At 28.2% G+C, this 21281-nt stretch overlaps 1 protein-coding gene across 2 annotated transcripts in view; it reads left to right on the top strand.

Annotated features, from left to right (window-relative positions):
* grnd (grindelwald) overlaps positions 1–21281 on the top strand; it is a 121536-nt gene that overhangs the window by 73976 nt on the left and 26279 nt on the right. The window contains exon 1 of one of the 2 annotated variants that reach the window (XM_067048195.1): positions 1259–1389. The exons of the other annotated variant lie outside the window; for it this stretch is intronic. Coding sequence (XP_066904296.1) covers positions 1259–1389 — 131 coding nt within the window. Of the gene's footprint in view, positions 1–1258; positions 1390–21281 lie in introns of those variants that run through there. 2 annotated transcript variants of the gene reach the window in all.

A 21281-nucleotide genomic window follows, 5' to 3' on the forward strand; every position in this document is an offset into this window, starting at 1 on the left:
TAAATGTTTATTAAAATTTTTATTTAATTTTTTAATAAAAGATATTATTAATATCTGTATGAATAAAACATACTGTTTTAATTCGTCTTTTTCTTTAGATCATATACCCGAAAAAAATAGAAAACAACCCTTCTTCCTGGAGACTCCACGTTTGTTGCTAATGGGAAATTCTCATTTTTAATTTATTTATCACGTTGATCTTACATGTAGTTTTAACAGACTTTTAGAAATAATGTTGGATTTAGAGTTATTAATGAATGTAATAATGTGTTATCTATATTATCTAGATTTTTCATGATCGAGCTATTCTTGCTAAGCATAATTAGAAAGATATCATAACTAATGATTTTAGGTATAATTATTTTTAAAATTTCACCAATATTTACTATTCACCATAATAAATTGTAGTTTCACATTTGGGAATTGATTGAACAATTGATAAGAACTATGGCTTTATTTTAGTCTCAGCATGTATGAAACTTCTAGCTTTTTCCTAATGAACAGAAGAAGCAATAACACGCGAAAATAGAAAGGTAGATATGAAAAAAGAAAATTTAACACAATAAAAGACGAAAATAAAGAACATATGCTTTTTTATTTTAGTCTTTTCGTTGTTTATTGTTTTGTTCTATTTCGACCGCAATCCTCATCATCTTCCTCATAATTTTAAATTATGCGGTGAATTATTTATATGTATAATATTATTATTTTTATTTTAATAACTTTTTCTTCCATATTACATAGTGACACAATTGACCATACTTTTCTTTGTTGTTATTGCAGCCTCGTAGTTAGTCGTAGTGCAGGTATTATAAGTCTTGCACAGCGTGCTCAACACCTGTTATTAGTTAATATTTCAAACAATATGATATAATGAACAATTCTTATTTGTCGTGCCAATCGGTGATGTGTACTCCTCATTGTGCAGTTGTAGTTGGTTTCTGGCTGTCTTATACCTTGGGCACCATGGTAGTATCAAACTCTTGACTATTATTTTGTACTCGATGATCTATCCTTCACCTTATACTTGTGATTTTTTTTTTTAATTGACTTATAAACGGTGTAGTGTCAGGAGATGTTTTGTTTTCATCGTCGGCGATTAAAAACTGAGCGTGCTGGTGAATCCGTAATGAGTTCGGCCGGGCTTGGAATTTATCGAACAAGCGTTGCTTGACTACGACTTAGGATACAAACGGCCAAGCGGTGTGTAGGTGTTCTGTGATGGCGTTCTTCTTGGAATCTTCCCATCTCCTATCGAATGCTTGTCCTTCCACAACCCATCGCAAACGTACTTATGTCGCTCCGTCGAAGTTTTATTTCAGAATATTTCGCTTGTGTGGCTTTGAAAGCTAGTCAGCGGACATTGGTTACACACGCTGAAATAAGTCAGTAAGTTATATATAATTTTTCTTTATTTTAATATACTCATGTTTTGGAAACTGTAGAAACTGGCTGTTACAGAAGTTACAGTGCAATAGTTCATTATGCGATCAATTTACTAACTCTTGACATCTTTATCAGAATTTATTTTTCGCAACTCCATCAGATACGTTCATATGGTGGCTGCACGGCATCTTTGTATTACACATTATTATTTAATATTAAATTTTCATTCGAGTCTTATTTTATTTAATTTTTTGCAGTTTATAGATTTTTTTATAAGTTGTTATGAAGAAATATTTTTAGGAATTAATTTGCCATTCCACTATACCACTTCGAATGTATGTATTGTTACTGAACAAAATAATTATTAATTAATTATTCCTGAAATGATGTATTATTATTTATGTCTAGTACCTATTACATTACAATTGAAGATATGAGTGGATACAGGTGTATTTGAAACATACAGATCTGAGAAAAATTTTATTTAATATATACCTTTTTCTATTTTTGAATGTGAATATTCAATTAATAATTAAAAAATTATTGGAATTTAACGTTTCGAAATAATAAATAAGATACATTGAAATATCATCTTTAAAATATCCTTTTAATAAAAAATCTCTATACTTCCTAAAATGTCAAATGGCACTATTAACTGATTTCTTAGATTATATCATTAATATCCTTTCACAGTTTTACGTGATAGTTTCATGTGCCTATTCGGAATCGTTTTTCTACATATTTTATGTTAAATGTATAAGTGTATTAAATGTTCAAAAAAGCCTTATTTGTTTTCTTTTATTGGCGTATTTCGTGAGTAACTTTGTATTAAGAGATTAATTCGAGTTTCAAATACCATTTTTAAATAATTTTTATTGTATTATATATTGTATTACAATTGAAAATATATTTGTATAAAGGTATTATGTTGCAAGATTACAAATCTTAGACAAATTTAATAGATCGTTTATTTATTTCTTCCTTAGAATGTAAAAACTCTATTTTTAACTTTACAAAAATACCATAATTTAAAGTTTCGATGGATTGAACAACATATTTTTCGAAAGGAGTGTTTAAAATATTCTTTTGAAAAAAAATTTGTAGTTTCCTAAAATGTCACATAACACATTCCTCCAATCATATCCCTGTCAACACATATTTTATTTATAAGTTTTTTGTACTTTTACGGTATTTACTTTCTTTATATATTTTGTGTTAGATATATCACTTAATACATTTTCAAATTGCAAACTTTTAATTATTGATGATATTACAATGTGCTACAAATTTGGGCAATGTGTAATAGTGATAATTTTACACTTCCATATAATAAAAAAAAATAATTAATATAAATAAATATAAGAAGAATGTAAATAAATTAAATCTGTATATGTTTATAAAAATAAAAATAAATAGATAAATATAATTAAGCTAAGTAAAAAAAAAATGTATATTAAATTTTCAAAAGAGCCTTATTTGTTTTCTTTTACTAGCGTATTTTGCCTGTTTATTCGTAAGTTACCTTTAGTGAGGGATCGAAGTTGGTAAAATTCAATTCAAGTTTCTAATAGTATTTTTGAACCATTATTAATATATTATGTATTATGTTACTATTGGAAGAGATGTGTGGATAAAGGTTTTATTTTGTATTTATATAAATCCGAGATAAATTTAATTTTTCTTTTTATTTATTTCTACCTTAAAATGTAAAAATTCAATTTTACTTAAAATTCCACAGTTTAATGTCTCGGCAAACTAGACATGGTATTTAAATTAATCTTCAAACCACAAGTCTCTATAAGGAGAAGATGGTCGGTTAGGAATAGAGAAAACTAAAAAGTGGTGCATAATTTATTTTTGTCGTATTTTGTCCTTAAACGTTGGCCGGTGTCTACCCCATAGCAATTTGGAAGGGTGAAAAGTTTGCACAATGAAGTACCACTTTTTAGTATTCTTTCCAGCCCCCCTTCGACCATTTGTCCCTATATTAATCCACGGTCAAAACTAAACATATGAAAAAAAAATTAAATATATGCATGAAATTTCACACGTTTATTTACTCATGTCTTCCATTCTATCAGTATTGCATTAAATGGTCAACCGTATCTTTGTCAATACATATTTTTCGCAACTCCATCACGTAAGTGAATATACTTGTACGGTATCTATTCTATATATTGTGTGTTATATATTATTTAAAAGCAAAAATTAAATTTTAAATGGTATTGTTTTTCTAATGCACAGTTTACTGGCTGCTTCATAACTAACTTCAGTTGTGATAGTAATATGTAAAAAAATCCACTTACCCAAATGTCGAATGCTATTTTTGAAACACTGTTAATACATCTTATTGACTTTATTATTATACCACAATTGAAGGCTCCAGTTTATGATGATGTTGTCCTTTAAAAATATAAAACAGAATTTAATAATTTTTTATAAATAGAAAAAAATGTATACATTTTTTTAATTCTTTTTTTAGAGTGATATCATAGCCAAGAAATTGAAAAAACGGGAACCAAACCAATTTTCTTATTATTTGCACTAAAACATTCAAATTTATCAATAAATCAACAAATCACACAATGCCTCGTAACCTTTATCCACTCTCTGAAACATCTTTCATGAATGGACCGATCAAATTGATCGATTATCTGTTGTTTCTTGACCGAATGATTTGGCCCGGTTACACTATTTTAGTCTTATGAACTTAAATTTTAACATATAATTACTACAATTTAAAGTTATTGTTATGGTATTATATGGTACACATGGTAATATATCAGGAACATACGAATTAATATTTTTTTCTTTCTATTTTAACTGAAAAAAAAATTTTAGCTTACCAAATCTAACGCAATTTGATGTTTGAATTGTAAAGAAACTAACGTAGTGATTTTTGGGGAAAAATTTCTGCTTTTCCTAAAATATCTCTTACCATCTTCTTCCATTTATTGTTCAGAAGATCCATCACGACCATTGCTTTTCTTTATACTTGATTTAATGTTAATTTTATTGTCCACTATTAATTTATATAGCCGGTTTTCAATTTATTATTCCGATGAATATCAATATTAATATGTGTAAGCCATTTATTGTGCTGGCTAACTTTGTAGAGTTGCTCAAAAATCAATTAATATATTTAATCTAGTTTTTTACCTAAATAAATATATGTATAAATTATTATCCGTATTATTAAATTAATATTAAATATAATAAATTATATTAAATCAAGGAGATGAAGATCGGGGGGAACGGTCTAAAACAAAACAAAAAATAGTTATTTGCTGACGTTTTCCCCCACTTTTTAGTGTTTCATCAGGGCTAAAAAGATATAAATAACAACTAAAAATATTTTAACACAGTATAATAATATGATACAATAGAAAAATTAAGCTAGGTTTGAAATTATGTAAATATATGTGAAAAGATAATTATATACAAATGATCCAAAAGAAGAGATACAAATAGTATTAATATAAAATAGACAATAATGAGAGAGAAAAAATACGCAAACTATTATGTTAACAAGAACCGGAGATTTTATAGAATATAAGAATAGAAAAGCAGATATTAGAAAACAAATTGAACACACCAAAAGATGGGAAATAAAGAAGTAAGTTGAGATTAAATAATAGACGAGAAAGAATAAAATTATTGATAATAATAATTAATAAGTTAAGAACAAATCAAAACCACCCTTCTGTTCCAGTTGAATGATTTCGGAACAGTGATAAAATCGAAAAGTGGAGGGGAAATGACCGTTAACGGTTATATTTCAAATATTGGAAATACATGAAAAATATATAAAACATCTCTATTACAATATTGTTTATAATTTAGATATTATTATTTTTATTGGCTCAAAAAAAGTTTAAATTTATTATGAAGCACATTAGTTTTCTTCTCCTTTCATATATTATAGTTTTTTAATCGAAACCTCAACTAAATGCTTCCCTTTGAAGTAAACAAGTTGATATCCACTCTTACAATTAATGTCGATTTGTATTCATCTTCTAATAATTGAAGGTCTCCCTCTTAAATGGTTATAACTGTTTAACTTTTTTTTTTTTATAAATAACTTTTTTTCGACATGATTGTTGCACTGCGTCATACTCAAAGGTAAAATATTTTGTGAGTTTTAATTTGTTTGAGCAAGTTCTCTAATTTCTTCAACAAGATGGCTTTTTTCGTTAATGAGGTGTTAGGAGCCGTGACGAGAGTGGGAAATATTTCTGTACCTTCTCTCTCTCTCTCTCTCTCTCTCTCTCTCTCTCTCTCTCTCTCTCTCTCTCTCTCTCTCTCTCTCTCTCGATAAAATTCTTAGTAAGTATCAGTTCCCGTATTGAATTGCCGAAACTTGTTTGTTTCAGCAACTTCTCCATATTTAATAAACATACTGTATGCACAGCATAATGTGAGTTATTTTTAGAATACCGAAAAAATAGCGTAAATATTTTGTGTATCATTCAATGATTTAATATATAAATATGATTTTTATGAGATATTTAATTTGTATATTAAATTTTATTTGAATGGATCTTTTTCTAATACAACTTTAACACATCTCTCAATAATTATACTTTATTTATTTGAAGTCAAGATATTACACATTTTCCACTCTACGCAAATCAAAGACTTGAACATATGCTTTGTTAGTAAAGGAACAAAGCAACAAACACAATATTCACACGCTAGTGTGCTTTTTTAACTCTTTACAGCTATCCCATTCGATTCACATCATTAAAATGAATATAATAGAGACAGACGAAATGAAGGGAAACTAAAGAATAAGTAAAGTGAGTGGTACATTATAAAAATTTATAAACATAGTTCTATGTAACTTACAAATTCAACCTTACTCTTAAATATTTTACAGAAACTTGTAAATGTATTCACCTAGATATATAATGTTTTTACAAATGTATATTAGTGATATTTACTGCGCAAAAAGTTATTTAACAACGTTTGAAACTATGTATATCAATGTACGAAAGCAAATAAATAGAATTTTAAAATATATAATCTCAAACTAGAGTTAATTATTAAATCAAATATTTGTGAAAGTTCTTCAATTCATTAGAGATATTAAATAACTATAACATATGTACATTATAAGGAAACCCATGTTAGGTTATGCTTAGTCATAAAATTGTGCATCGCTTGTTTATTATTTTATGGTAATGGTATCTATTACAAAATTTGTTTTGTTTAATTAGTGAATGTTTCTGATATGGTTGCATATATGCAGCCAGCGGTACCACTGATGATCAACGGTGGAATGTGATGAAGATTTCATCGCCATATTCACTACCACTATTCATGATTATTCAATGCTCCATTTTTTACTCTATTTTTAATTCGTACTTTTTTATACTATATAGTTTTAATTCAGAGGATTTATAATCTGTAAATGAATACCCTAATGCTAAAGTACAAAACTATGGAAAATTTACTCATGCCTAAGTGGATGAAAGGAATATTTTGATTGGCTGATTCATTTTATGAAAAAATTAAAGAGTTTGGCCAAGTGCTTGTGCTGCCATGTTGTTCTGGGCTGAGTTAGTGCTTTTAACATAAACTATTTCTGCTCTACGTGTTTTAATTAATTAATGATTTCTCCAACCTACTGAATCAACAATTAACTTTAGTTAAATATTGTATATATTAAAATTGGGCTTAAATACATTAGTTCAAATCTTGTCTATTAATTAATTAACTCTAAAATTAAATTCTAGATTGAAATATTAAGTTATAAGTTAATTATTTTCTATGACTTTGTATTATCTATCAACTACTTTTCCGATACTTACGATTTCTTTTATTAAGCCCCTCTTTATTCTGTTCCTTTTTATAACAATAATTGTGTAAATTAAACCTAATAGGCGACTTTAGTCCAATGGCTAACTTGTTTCTTCACGGGAACCTGTTGACATTTTTATACCGACATTTGTTACTTTTTTCACCAAATATTTTGGATTTGCGTTACAAATCGCAAATTTATTTAAGTGTTGAAAGTGTGTATAAGTTTTTGGAGAATGCAAAACGTGATTAAAGCTCCAAGAATTATGCACCTTTTTGCTTTAAAACTAATAAGCTTCCCTCAGAAAAATTAGTAATTCTCGGTGTAATACTGTTAACGTTAAACGTCTATATTTCTTGAACAGGGTTTGGATCTTAACTAAAATCTTCTCAATATGATTTGTTCACCAAGCTCTGTTGAAACTGTTCAAAACGTGTAGTACAAGAGCCCAAGAGAAGAAAAATGGCAGTTATCTCACCCCAATTTTTGATAAATTTAATGAAAACTATGTATAATTACTAGATAAAATGCATGAGCCTGCCAAGTATAAGTAGGGGGAATAAAAAATGGAGGCCCATTGAAAGCGATAAAAAAAACTAATTTTTCATTTGGAGCTCTATGTCTCAAAAAGTAGGAACAATAAAAGAAAACCTAAGAGAACGTCATTTAAAGAAGAGCAAATTTGCTAAAATATGAGCCCTAATAGAGTTATTTACGTTAAATAGTTTTCGAGGTATAGCTTTTTAAAAAGTAACACTTCATAAAAATGTTGTATGGGATGTACTGAAAGATCAGTAGTTCGTGAATTTATTTTGAAAATTCTATATTTCAAAACCCATTTGACGTCAGATGTCTATTAGCACTCAAATTAAAGCTAGTTTAATGAGCTATAAAGTAGTTTATGATGTTTATCTTCGTAGGAGTAATAGTTTGCATGAAATTTGCTAAAATAAATTGATTTATAGTTGTTCGGACATTAAGTTTGATTTATGAATCATGAATCAAACGACATCTGTACGTCTTCTAGTTCCTGAGATAGCTAATTTATTTTGAAAAATCTATATCTACTACTAATCATTCAGAAGAATTTCAAGAAATTTTGCTTTTTAAAAAACTATATCTCGAGAACTATTGGAAGTAAATAGGGCTAATATTTTAGCAAATTTACTCTTCTTTAAATAATATTCTCTTAGATTTTCTAGTGTTGTTAGTAGTTTTTAAGATATAGAGCTCCGAATGAAAAATTAATGTTTTTATAAGGTTTTGAAACTGCCGTCATTTTTTAATCCCCCCTACCTATACTGGGTAGAGTCATCAATTTTGATTAGTAATTATACATAGTTTTCATTAAAGTAATCGAAAATTGGGGTGAGATAACTGCCTTTTTTTCTTCCCGGCTCTTGTACTATTGAGAGTTATCGATGATTGACTGGTTGAATATATGCAATTATAAAGTACCCTAAAATGAGATGAAATTGTGCCAGGTGGTGTGAGAATTGACCAAAACGTGATTCTGAATCTTAAGTTGCTTGTTATAAAATCAATTTCCCCATTTACTTTGTGGCAACAATATGTTGGTACATATAAGCAATTGGAATTATGCTTCCCTGATACAATCTTGAAAAATTAATAAAATATATATATACAATAGATAGCTGATATATTTAATGCTGCTAGGTAATTTGTATATACAAATATATCTACCAGTATTAAATTCATCTGAATATATTGTCGAGTAAAGGATTGGCTTAAAATCAATCTCCACTCATTTTACTGCATACCTTAATCAGCCATTACTTGATAATAACCAGCGATAAACTCAAATCCAATAAAGTTGATGTTAAAATGTTATTAAAATAATTTTATGGTTACTTTTCAAGGTCAAAGGGGAAAATTAGCTAGATATTGACTCAGTTTTAATAGAATCCTTGCAAAACATCTCTGTTTTTTAATCTTAACATTTTTTTGCAAAGCAATTAAATATCTTGTACTCCCAAAAATGTAACTTCACTAACCTCCTATATATGTCGTGAATCCAATGTTTCCCTATTTCAATTGTGTATGTAAGCATTGAGAACTAAACACCTATATATATTTTTTTCCTATGGAAACTAATTTAAAAAAAAGTTAACTTAGATATATTGTATCGAATTAATTACTGAACGCTCCTTAGAGCGCCATCACTCGGTCAGCATCGCAACTCTCTAAATACAATTTATTTATGGATTCTAGGTTTTTTTTTTTTTAATTTTAGCGTTCATTGTGAAGTTGAAAACATTAACATGATATGAGAACCATTCGATTTTTTTATTCTATTTATGATTCCATTCTCTTTGGTTTAAAATTTATTGTGATTTCCTGTATGTTTAATATCAAAAGCATTCGTTTAATGTATATCCTGTTTTAACTTAACTGATGTTTTAAACCTATTTTTCTTTTATTATTTTAATGCATTTTATGATTTAGATTGTGTTATTTATAAATTATGTTATTTTTATTATATTATACCACGATTTATGTTATTATTATATCATGTTAAGACAAGAATTTTATCATGATAAGATTTGGTTAAAAATTTATTTTAATTTGCCCTATTCGTTCGTGATATGATAAGTATCAAAACATTCGTTTAAACCATATTTTTTTAAAGCTAAGTGTTGTTTGTTAGAGTGCTACCAATGGGTAGTTTCTCTACACGCCCAATGTAACTTAGATCAGATTTACTAAATGCATTATAGTGTACAGTTGTAAATAGCAATAAATAAATATTTAAAAAAAAAAAAAAGTGTGAATAATTTTTTTTTCTATTGTAATTCATCTCATGAATCATATTGTGTTATTTATAAATTATGTTATTTTTATTATATTGTACCATGATTTATATTATTATTATATCATGTTAAGGCAAAAACTTGATCTTTAAAAGAAAGCCATTATTATATTTTTTCTTATCTAAATTTGGTTAAAAATTTATTCTAACTTGTTATATTCGTCATGTGATTAATATCAAAGTTTAAACCACGTTCCTTTTAACTAAACTGTTGTTTGAATCAATTTTTTTTTCTATTGTAATACATGTTATTATTTATATCATGTTACCTTTATCATTAAAAGAAAACCAATATTATATTTTTTGTTTAAATTTGGGTTAATATTTATTTTAATTTGTTATATTCTTAATAGGATTAATATCAAAGCATTCGTTTAAACCATGTCCTTTTTGAACTTAACTTTTGTTGGAAACCATGTTTTTTTTTTTAATGTAATTAATGCATCTTATGATATATATCGTATTATATATAAATTATGTTATTTTTATTATATTATTTCATGATTTATATTATTATTATATCATGTTAAGAGGGCTGTTTTCAAGTTGGTTTAAAATTTTCTTAAATTTCTTATGTTCGGAATACGATTAATATAGAAAAATTCGTTTAAAATATGTCCTTTTAACTTGACTGATGTTTTAGGCCAAATTTTTTTCCTATTATAATGATGATTTATGCATATGATGATGATTTATATTAGTATAACACAGGGATGACCAGTTTATAAGATCTGCTTTTTATGTTAAAAGTGTGTCGTGATCGACTTACATAGGCGTAGTCTATGGAGTGAGAAGGGGTGTGAAATGCATACTATGGTTGCACAGTGTTTCAGTATAAGGTGCATTCCAGTGAGGTAACTTAGATAAGTAAAATATATGTTCAAAACTATTTTTTATTTTTTAAATCACTTATTAAGTTTTCGAAATATATGCTCATGAAGAAAATAAATTTCCAGGCCCAACTTTTGGTAGCAGCATTCCGTACATGCGTTACCTAAAATATTCGATTTTCCGATACTTGTTCAAGGTGAATTTTACTAACTTAAAATGCTATTTAATATTTTTATCAAATTCTATGTATAAGTTATTGTACTATTTGTACAGAATGCACAGTAAGGCTGATAATTTGATTTTAATATTTCACTTAACGCCTGTTGAACAGATTCGATACTTAGGACTCCATCTTGACAAGAGACTTACTTTGTATCCACATACAAGACTGAAAGGACAAGAATTTGCTCGTAGATTTCGATTGCTACAACACCTACTTGACAAACGCTCTAAACTTCCCATTCACTACAAAAAATTATTACACGCGTATATTATTATATTCGTTGCAGATTTAGCCCAAAACAGATATGCGTCTTTTCATTCCAAACTCCTTACCCATCCTAACCCATTAATTCTTAATCTCATCTTTAGCAATCCCAGATAATCTTCGGAGGCGTCTGAAAAGAAGATGGCCACGGGACCTTTTAATTTAGATTGATGCTTGAAGTACCACCGATGGGTTTTCCTTCCCAAGATTTTCAAGTGTATCTGAAACATACAACATATTTACTTATTGTATTTATTATTTGTACAGTTGTAGACTACATTAAATAAATATAGAAAGATTTCACTTTCTTGTTGGTTTTTTGGGCCAGGGTGGTGGTTGTTTTTGGGTACCTACGTAAAAACAACAATAATTATTTAAAAATCGTTACAGCTCACGTCCATGGGAATTAAAAAAACATGGATAATTGTTATCAATATTTATTTATTCAAAGTAGCTACAGATAAGAACAGATTTATGTACTATGGTCATCCAAAATTGGCGTTGCTCCACCCCTGATATAGCATGTTAAGACAAAAACTTTATCATGAAAAAAGGACCGTTCTGTTTTGTTTTTTTAATTGGTTTAAAATTTAGTTTAATTCGTCATCAGATCATTGGTTTGAAATATGCGCGTTTTGAAATTTTAAATATGATGTGTTTGAGCCAATTTTTAACGTTCACCTTTTAGATTCCATTAATGTTCACTTTGTGACAGAGAATCCTGAGTTCTACTTGAAGTGTAGGTATCAGCTCTTGCTACCTTGGTTGTACTCATTAGAAAAAGCTATTTGCATGGTAATGGTTTCCCATGGCTCCTTGGATCCGGTATTCTTACTGGGTTCCCATCGGGGAAGGGAAGGCTCTCCCATCTTCTGGTAATTGTTAGTGAATGGGCTTCCAGATCGTTGTAGAGATACCTATCGTGTCTCAGCCGGCTATCATGGCGTGAGTTGGAGTGTAAATAAGTTCTATAAATATTTATACTTTCAATGACTTTATTATGTGAAATTAACTTTTCTTATAATAAATATATATATTAATAAGAAATATTGTTGGATGTAGATACAATTGATATGTTATAATGGAATGTGGTAAGACATGTGTTTATAATATAAAAAGGTCTATTCAGGGACTTATTGTGAAGTAATCGTTAACTCTACCTTGAGAATTTCAGTTTTTTTTAGACCGAAACGTCAGCAAACATTCATGAGGCCACTGACGATCGCTCCAACTGGAAAAATATGCCGAAGAAGAGGACTTGCTGTTTAGTGATGACCAATCACCCTACCCATTCTAAAAAATTTTTTACTGATCGATATATATTGACGTATAATGCTAATAATGATATTTGCTAGATACATGTATATCAATATACGCGTTAATTTATCTCTTTGAAATTAGTTGAATTTAAATCGTACTTCTACTATATCAACTCTTTGTAGTACCATTCATCCCTATAATCTTTCTAGAAAATTGAACGGTAGTGGACCCGAGACCTTTTCTGGCTTTACTGTTCAAATTCTGGCAATGGTCTGCTTCTCTACTGTCCTGCTTTGCCTTTTATATAAGGAAGGCAAGACCACATTCGAAGTTCTCAAGGCTAGATTTTATATGTTTCGGTATGTCAGGGAGATCTAGTCTTTATCGACTTTATGATTGATGGAATTCTCTGTTGAATTTATGTAAATTGATTGCGAGATGAGGCGTTTGTTTTTGTTGGGGTCAGCAAGAATTGAAGTATTATTGAAGTTAAAAGCATGATTGAGGTTTAAAGCGTGTTCTGACAATTTAGAGGTAAATGGTTTACAGGAGTTGATAAAAGTTTTGCTCTGGAAAATGCTGTTTTTATGTTGATTCTTAGTTTCGCTGATATAGAAAGAATTGCTACTTGGAATAAAACAAGGAATCCGGTAAACTACATTGGATCGGTGTAAAAACAAGGATAGGGTCGTTTAATTTGGAGAAAAGATAGGAAATTTTGCTGTGGGACTTCAAGCCAAGAGGTAGGGTGGGAATAGTGGATCTTAAGGATTTTTGTATATTGTCAGAAAGAATGGGGACATACGGAACAGGAGGAACTAAAGTAACACGGTTAATGTAAGAATCAAGAAGTTTGTTTGTCAATTTATGAGGGAAATTTCAAAGTTGGCGAAACGTTTACTCAATTAAAATAATTATTACTATTTGAGTTTTTATTTGACCACCTTCCATTTAATAAACTATCTAATGTGAGCTGACGTTTCGCTCCACGTCGCAGGGCTTCATCATTGTTAGCCCAAAATACAAAGAACTAAAATAATATAACATAGAAGGAGAATAGATTACATGAGAAAAATGTGTGGGTAATTATAATATAAAATATGTCAACATTTTTATAAAAACGAACAGTGTAAATTAAAGAAAATAAAAATAAGATCTACAGTGAAAAGTATAAATAAACAGGAATTACAAAAAGGTATTTGAAAATCTATTAAAACAGAAATAATAACAAATAAAAAATTAGATAAAAAAATATTACAAATGCAGTGAACAATAAAATATGGTAAAATAAGGGAAATAAGAATAAAAGTCAAGAAAAGGAAAATATTTAACTAAGTAGGACACTCACCTCACAAATTAAACTATTTAATTGCTATTTGGATTTCTTCTTTGACCGCACTGTGACTATCTTCTATTTATTTGTAGATGAGTGACCTCACTTGGTTGACGACTGGAAAACACTTGAATAGTGTTCACTGCAATAGAAAAATTTTTCTGTTGCAGTGAAGCTTATACGAAGTTGATATTTTTTTTGTCATCCTGTTCAACATTTTCCTACCCTTTTTCTTTCTACCTTTATCCGCTCAAAATGCTTTTAAAATTGTAAGAACTAAAATTCATTTCCCCCAATCGAGTGGGGAAATGTGTAACATTGAGGTCGTTAAGAAATAAATAGTTGGAAATTATTTTATTTTCTGTAATTATTAATTCGCATTTTTTGTATCATCTATACTATCAGAAAAAAAAAAGAAATAAGTATAACTACAGTTACTGTTGTGCAAATTAGAGCTTAAAGTCACTATTACATTTTGGGCGCCATTTTTATTTTAACCTTATTAATTGAAAAATGATTATAATTGAAAAAATTGTATAATTGTTATTCCTAGCTAAGTCATAATTAACAATATATTTTTATTATAATGTTTACTACAGAGAACTTTATTGATGATCTCTTTTAGATTAATATATATATATATATATATAAAAATAATAATAAAGTCTAAAAAGTGAATAAAAAAATTAAGATAGGTAGGTATGCATATCTTATTTTAGAACTAGATCAGCTATATGAAATAAAAACAATGAGGGAAAATATTTTTAAAAATGAACGCAAAGACGAATTTCAACACGTATCTCAACCTTGGGAGGTTTCTTTGCATCTCTATTAACATTAATTTAACATCCATTTTTAAAATTGAAACATGAGTAATTTGTTACAAAATGAAGTGGTGTTAGATAAGGATTCGCATTATAGAAACGTGAATAAAGAAAATTAAGATATGTATACCCCTATTATTTTTTTTCAGAAATTGTTTATTTGAATAAAAAATTTTATTTCTTTTCAATTGTTGGCAAAAATAAAGGATAAGGTGTTAATGTAGTGACTACGAACTATTAGTTTGATTCTGATCCCCAACTTCCTTATTGGATATTCATTTCATCCTGAGAAATCTTTGGATATTATACCGATTTTAACCCAGTTAACACTGGTGTAGTTCCTCACCTTTAAGTTGAGAGGGGTGTGTATTTTTTATGGGACAGAATGAGCTATAAATGTATTGACGCCCATATTTAGATTAACGACTAACACATTATTCTTTATGGCGTAAGTAAGAGGTACGTAATAACTAACAGTGTAATTAATAGTACCCATTAGTTGATATCATAACCAACAGGAGAGCCATATGTACCTGTACATTTATTCCGGGGATCAAAATGTTCTTTCATCTTAGCAGTATTTGATTAATATATTGGATGATTACTTAAAAGCTGTTAAGTGTGTATGTAGAAGTGTTGACTTTTTATATTTTGAATTCTATGTTCTTCTTTTTTTCTTTGGAGATAAATTGATATCAATGTTTGATAAATGTTATTCATATTGGATGAGTGATAGTAGATTGTGGAAGATAGTCCGAGTAGCGGTCAATAAAGGTATCAAAATAGTAAAAAAAAAAAATTTATTGTTAACCAACCTTTTGCCCTACCTTGCAGGGCTTGTAACCTTGCAATATTTCTTTGTACTACAATCAAACAGCTCTGAGGAAGCCCTGCAAAGTAACGTTGATTAATAATAAATAGGTTTCTTTTACTATTTTAATATCTTTATTGATCACCATCTGGACCATCTTCCTACAATAAATGCTATTTTTTATTTTATGTTGGATGTATTTCAAATATTGTACTTTAGACTTAGGGTTACTTTTTGACACGAGGAACAACTTTGGTTCAGTTTTCAGGGAGGACTTTTATATCCTGTCAGCGGTACTTTCTTTTTGGTAATACATCCTTTACAAAATTATGAGTGTGAAGAAGCAACATTCGATTTTAGAACGTTTGTGGTTTGTTATCAACGTATTATTAAAAGATCTGATAAGATGTAATATCATAGATTAATGTTGTATGATTCTACCTAATGCTATGTAGTTATTTTTTAGGAATCTACTTTCTCAATTATTAAAATATCATTGTTAAAAGTTTATAGCCTTGGTTCTTTGCTTAATTGTCAATATTAATTAATACTTAATAATATGTTAATTCAATAATTAATAAGGTTTGATTTCATTTTATTAAATACTAATTATTATTTAAATTTTTCACGAGTGTATGCTCGAATACGTTAAGGGCCTGTTCTATCTATACAGTTTAAACTACGATTTCTTAAATTACTGGTAAAATCAATAATTATTCATTGCTCCATAAAAGTAACCTTCAATTTCGGTGGTAACCTTTATAGTACAAGAGCCTAAGATAAGAAAAAATGCAGTTATTTCACCCCAATTTTTTATTACTTTAATTAAAACTGCGTATAATTACTAGATGAGTCTGCCAAGTATAGGTAGGATAAATAAAAAATGGTGGCTTTTTCAAAAGTAAAAAAAAAATTAATTTTTCATTCGGAGCTCTATACTCTTAAAACTACCAACAACACTAGTATAACTAAGAGAACATCATTTAAATTAGAATAAATTTACTAAAATATGAGCCCTGATAGAGCTATTTACATTCAATAGTTCTCGAGATATAGATTTTTAAAAATCAACATTTAGAAAGATCAGTAGAAATATATATCTCAAAAACTATTCGATGTACAAATGCCTTTAGCACTCATATTTAAGCTAGTTTAATGGATTATATAGTAGTTTATATCGTTTATCTTCCTAGGAATTGTATTTTTTTTTTTTAACATTTGCTAAAATAAATTTATTTCGTATAAATTTTAATATGCCAAATTTATATTCATAGGCGAATATCACAACTCCATAAAAACCACTGTCCATACGAAGATAGTGTCATAAACTACTTTATTGTAAGTTAAATTACCTTTGGTTTTAGTGCTGGCAGACATCTGTACGTCTTATGGTTCCAGAGATATATTTTTTCCAAATCAAGCATTTTATTCGGACAACTAGAAATTTTTTAAATTTTGAACAGTTTATTAATTTATTTTTTCAGGTATCATAAAAGCTATAAAATATTTTATAATAAATTTAAGTAGCTTAAATTTGACTGCTGGCAAACATCTTTACGTTTCATGGTTTCTGAAACAAAGTTTATCATAAATCAAAGTTATCGTGGGAACAACTATAAATCAATTTATTTGAGCAAATATCATGAAAGCTATTATTCCTAATAAGACAAAGGTCACAAACTACATTATAGTATATTAAACTAGCTTTAATTTGACTGTTAATAGATATCTATACGGCACATAGTTCCTGAAATATAGATTTCTCGAAATAAATTCACTAACTACAAATCTTTCTGTACATTTTTATGAAATGTTGCTTTTTAAAAGCTATATCTCAAAGACCGTTGAACGTAAATAGCTCTATTATGACCAATGTTTCAGAAAATTTACTCTGCTTTAAATAATATTCTCTTATGTTTTCTAGTATTATTGAAAGTTTTAAAGATATAAAGTTTACAATAAATTTTTTTTTTTTTTAATGTTTTGAAATAGCCGGCATTTTTTATTCCTTTTACCTACCTATACTTGTCAGACTCATCAATTTTGACTATTAATTAGACATAATTTTCATTAAAGTAATCAAAAATTGTTTTGAAATAACTGCCTTTTTTTTCTTCCCGGCTCTTGTACTATTACCGGCCAATAATTGCCGGTTAAACTGAGATTTAGAATAAATCTACGTTTTAGTATGTAATAATTTAAGTAACCTTCCATAGTTCCAGTTAGATCTGTTATCTAGAGAAGGTGTATTGTATTATTGCGTTTCTTTCAATTGAATAAAATGGATTTGACAGACGATGAAGAATTATCTGATCGGGTAATAATGAAAAAATAAGTGTTCTGTTCTTTTTCAAATAATTTTCTCAAAAGTAGCTGTTGAATGGATTTTAAATTAAATGGCCTCACAATTTCTAACATTAGCTATAGGATTTGCGTAGGTTGTTTATCTCAATATCAGGTAACCTGGTTAACAAAACTGTGGACCAGTTACAGGTTGCTAAGTTACCTGAGATTGGTGCAACAGGCCATAGATATGAAAAACGTTCCTCAGTATTGGGAAACCCATATTCCAAGAATCTCATTTTCTTTTTTTTCTTTTTTATTCTTGTACCCTCCTGGAACATTAACAAGATTAATAATACATCCATATTACTTGGAGAATGGAATATGCATACCTCTTAGACATTTTCCATTACTCTCTTTATGCCAAATTTTCTTTCTTTTTATAAAAAAACATACTGCAGCAACGTAAATTTAATTTTACAAATTAAAAAAAAATGAATGATCCTCATCAGCAGAGGTATTAATATTTTGAAGAATACATTAGGCCTGGTGGTATGAAATACCCCTGTCTAATTTTTTTTTATTTTATTGAAGATGAAAATAGTCAATAGCATAATTTTTTAAGAAAATGAAACGCTCTTGCTGTGCAACTATGGCATTAAATCATGCATTGCATGAGCTAGAGATCTCATTGTCTTCACCTCTGAATTTAAGTCTGTCTGAAATTATAATTTAGAAATCAGATTTTGTGTTGGATTTAATCGTTTTGGTAAAAATATTGGATGAAACATCCTGATATATATCTTTTTAAGCTTTGTTTCTTTCGTTAAAAAATAAATAAACATATTTATATTTACACACATAGTTGTTATAATTAGAGCCTATGTTTCCATGTTTTTATAATAAGAGCCTAAAATAGTTTAAATAAATTGTTGTTACTCGAATTGTTTTAGAAGGGAATCGTTGTTTTTTTTGTTGGTAGTGGCCATAGTCTAATCAATACTTTTTTATTGAATAATCGTTTAAGTAAAATTTATTTAAAAACAACCATAATTTAATTCTTACCAAAAAAATCTTCCATAACTAATATTCATCAATTATTAAAATAAAACCTACGCTGTAACCGTTATTGTAAAATTTATTGATAGAAGTTAATGTTTAAAATATGTTTTTTAGTGTTATATTTTACTTAATACTAGCATTTTATTTCTTAACAAATAACATAAGGTAAAAATATTGTAAATTAATTGAATTCGTGTTTTAAATTAAGAAACCTATTAGGCTAGATAAAACTACACAATTTGAATTCGTTCTTTTATTCATGAGTTTGTTTATCTACTTATAGGACGGGGTAATATTTGTCAAGTTCTAGTAACGTTTTGATGGCATATTAAAACGTACGTTGCAACATAATGTTGCATTGTGCAACTTTAACTGTTATGAGGAAGATATATGAATAGAAGATTAATTTTATTGAAGTCTTATTTGATCATTTATAATTCTTACTCTATCGATTTTTTGTTTGCACTTCAAACGTAAAATCTAAATCATACTCAGTGAGACTTCTATAATGCCATTATTAACTTTATTCTTTATTTCATTATTAACATACATATTTTTATTCCATATTACTCTCAACTTTTATTCTTAAAAACTCTCCAACGTTTCGGCCCTCAGGCCATTTTCAAGAAGATAATCTTAAATATTGATGTCTTGTTTTTTTTTTAAAATCTTATTTGCAGGCTATGTTAATAATGAAATAAACCACTATCAAACAAATATAATAAATCAATAATCTTTATTCTTTATTTTCGAAAATATTTTATTATTCGAATTGAAACTTGAAATGTTAAAGCATTAACTTAATTTATGCTGCATACAATTATTTTAATAAGCTTAAAAATCCTCTAATTGTACATCATAAAAATAAAATGGGTTGTTTTGAAGAGAACTGAGACAAGCGGCTGATAAGGTTTTGGGAATTTTTAAATTCTGGAAAATTTTAGGAGAAGTGGAGTATCCGAAAAGAAAAAGCAGCCGTTGTCAGAATATAAAAATAAAAAATTGTTGCAACAATGAACCTTAAAATAATTTTTGAAATACATTTGGCAGAATAGTTCCTCTACATTTCTTTTAGGGAGATGATCATACTTATTTCATTAGTTCATCGAAAATGATCTGTTATCCGAGAATAAAACCAAAAGGAAGTAGCGGTATACAGGAAATTACATATAAATGATGTAAATTACTTGAAATAGTTGTATAAATTTGCTTTCAAGTCAGCCAAATGTATAAAAAATTTTATATTGATATTAGTTTCATTTTCACGTTAATCCTCTACTTTTCTTTACCTTTAAGTCAAATCTGACCTGGCGTTTTCTAAAATCAGGAAAAATACGACAATGCAGGTGTAAGTTGGTGGAATATAAACCATTTTTATACCCTTTTGTAATATCCAAGCTGCGGTAACTAAGATATGTTCATTTTTCAAATAAACTTGAAAATTTTTGAATGTGAATATTAAAAAAAAGTAGTGAGAACAGATTAGAAAAAATTGGTGTCAGGATGTTAAAAAAATATATATTGAGTTGAGAAATCCTTTATTTGGCCATGCTTCCCAAATATTTTGGGTTGCTATAACCCACAGAGTACCCATAAATCCATAATTGGATATATATACACTATAATAAATTAACATTTTTAGTTTTTCTAACAATATTATCAGTACTGTAAATACAATACACAAATACATTTTTTTTTCTGAACAAAAAAATATGTTTCTTTTTTTTCTCTCGTTTTTTCCTTTCCTTCCTATATACATATATTAGTTTTCCTCCTTTTCACAGAAAGCCAAATAACAATTTACCATTACATCAATTCATTATTCCCTTTTCACGCCTTCGTACCTCTCCTCTTCATTGACCCGGAACAACCTTTCGATCAATTGAGCAAATTTACAAAAATCATCAATAGATAGCAAAACAAAACAATCATAGGAATAGAACAGTTTACTCAAAAAAAAGTTTTTTAATAAATTTAAAAAGAACTAGTACATAAATTTAAAAAAGCAACATAAATGATTAAATAAATTATAACACACAAATAAACAGGTTAAAAATAAAACACAGATGAATATTATCACAGCCAATTCCCTTGCAGATGATAATGTATGATCTCTAGGGAGTCCGAAATAAGGTCTTCTAAGAAGCTCCTCGTATTCTACTCGATATTGTTGAGAGAGATCCAAGCCAGAGACCTCTCACGGTGAACTCTCCGAAGATTTCGCGGAATTTTTCTTTAGGAAAGGAATTCATTTTTCATAAATCTCCTTTTTTTTTTCTTTCCACTCTACCCACGTGATCGGCGTTATTATTCTCGTATCTCACAGTCGGATCCAAGACCAGAGCCGACTCCGGATCATTATATATATATA

Source organism: Halyomorpha halys, unplaced genomic scaffold (assembly GCF_000696795.3).
Source record: "Halyomorpha halys isolate HHAL.00 unplaced genomic scaffold, Hhal_1.1 Scaffold30.1, whole genome shotgun sequence".
Taxonomy (NCBI): domain Eukaryota; kingdom Metazoa; phylum Arthropoda; class Insecta; order Hemiptera; family Pentatomidae; genus Halyomorpha; species Halyomorpha halys.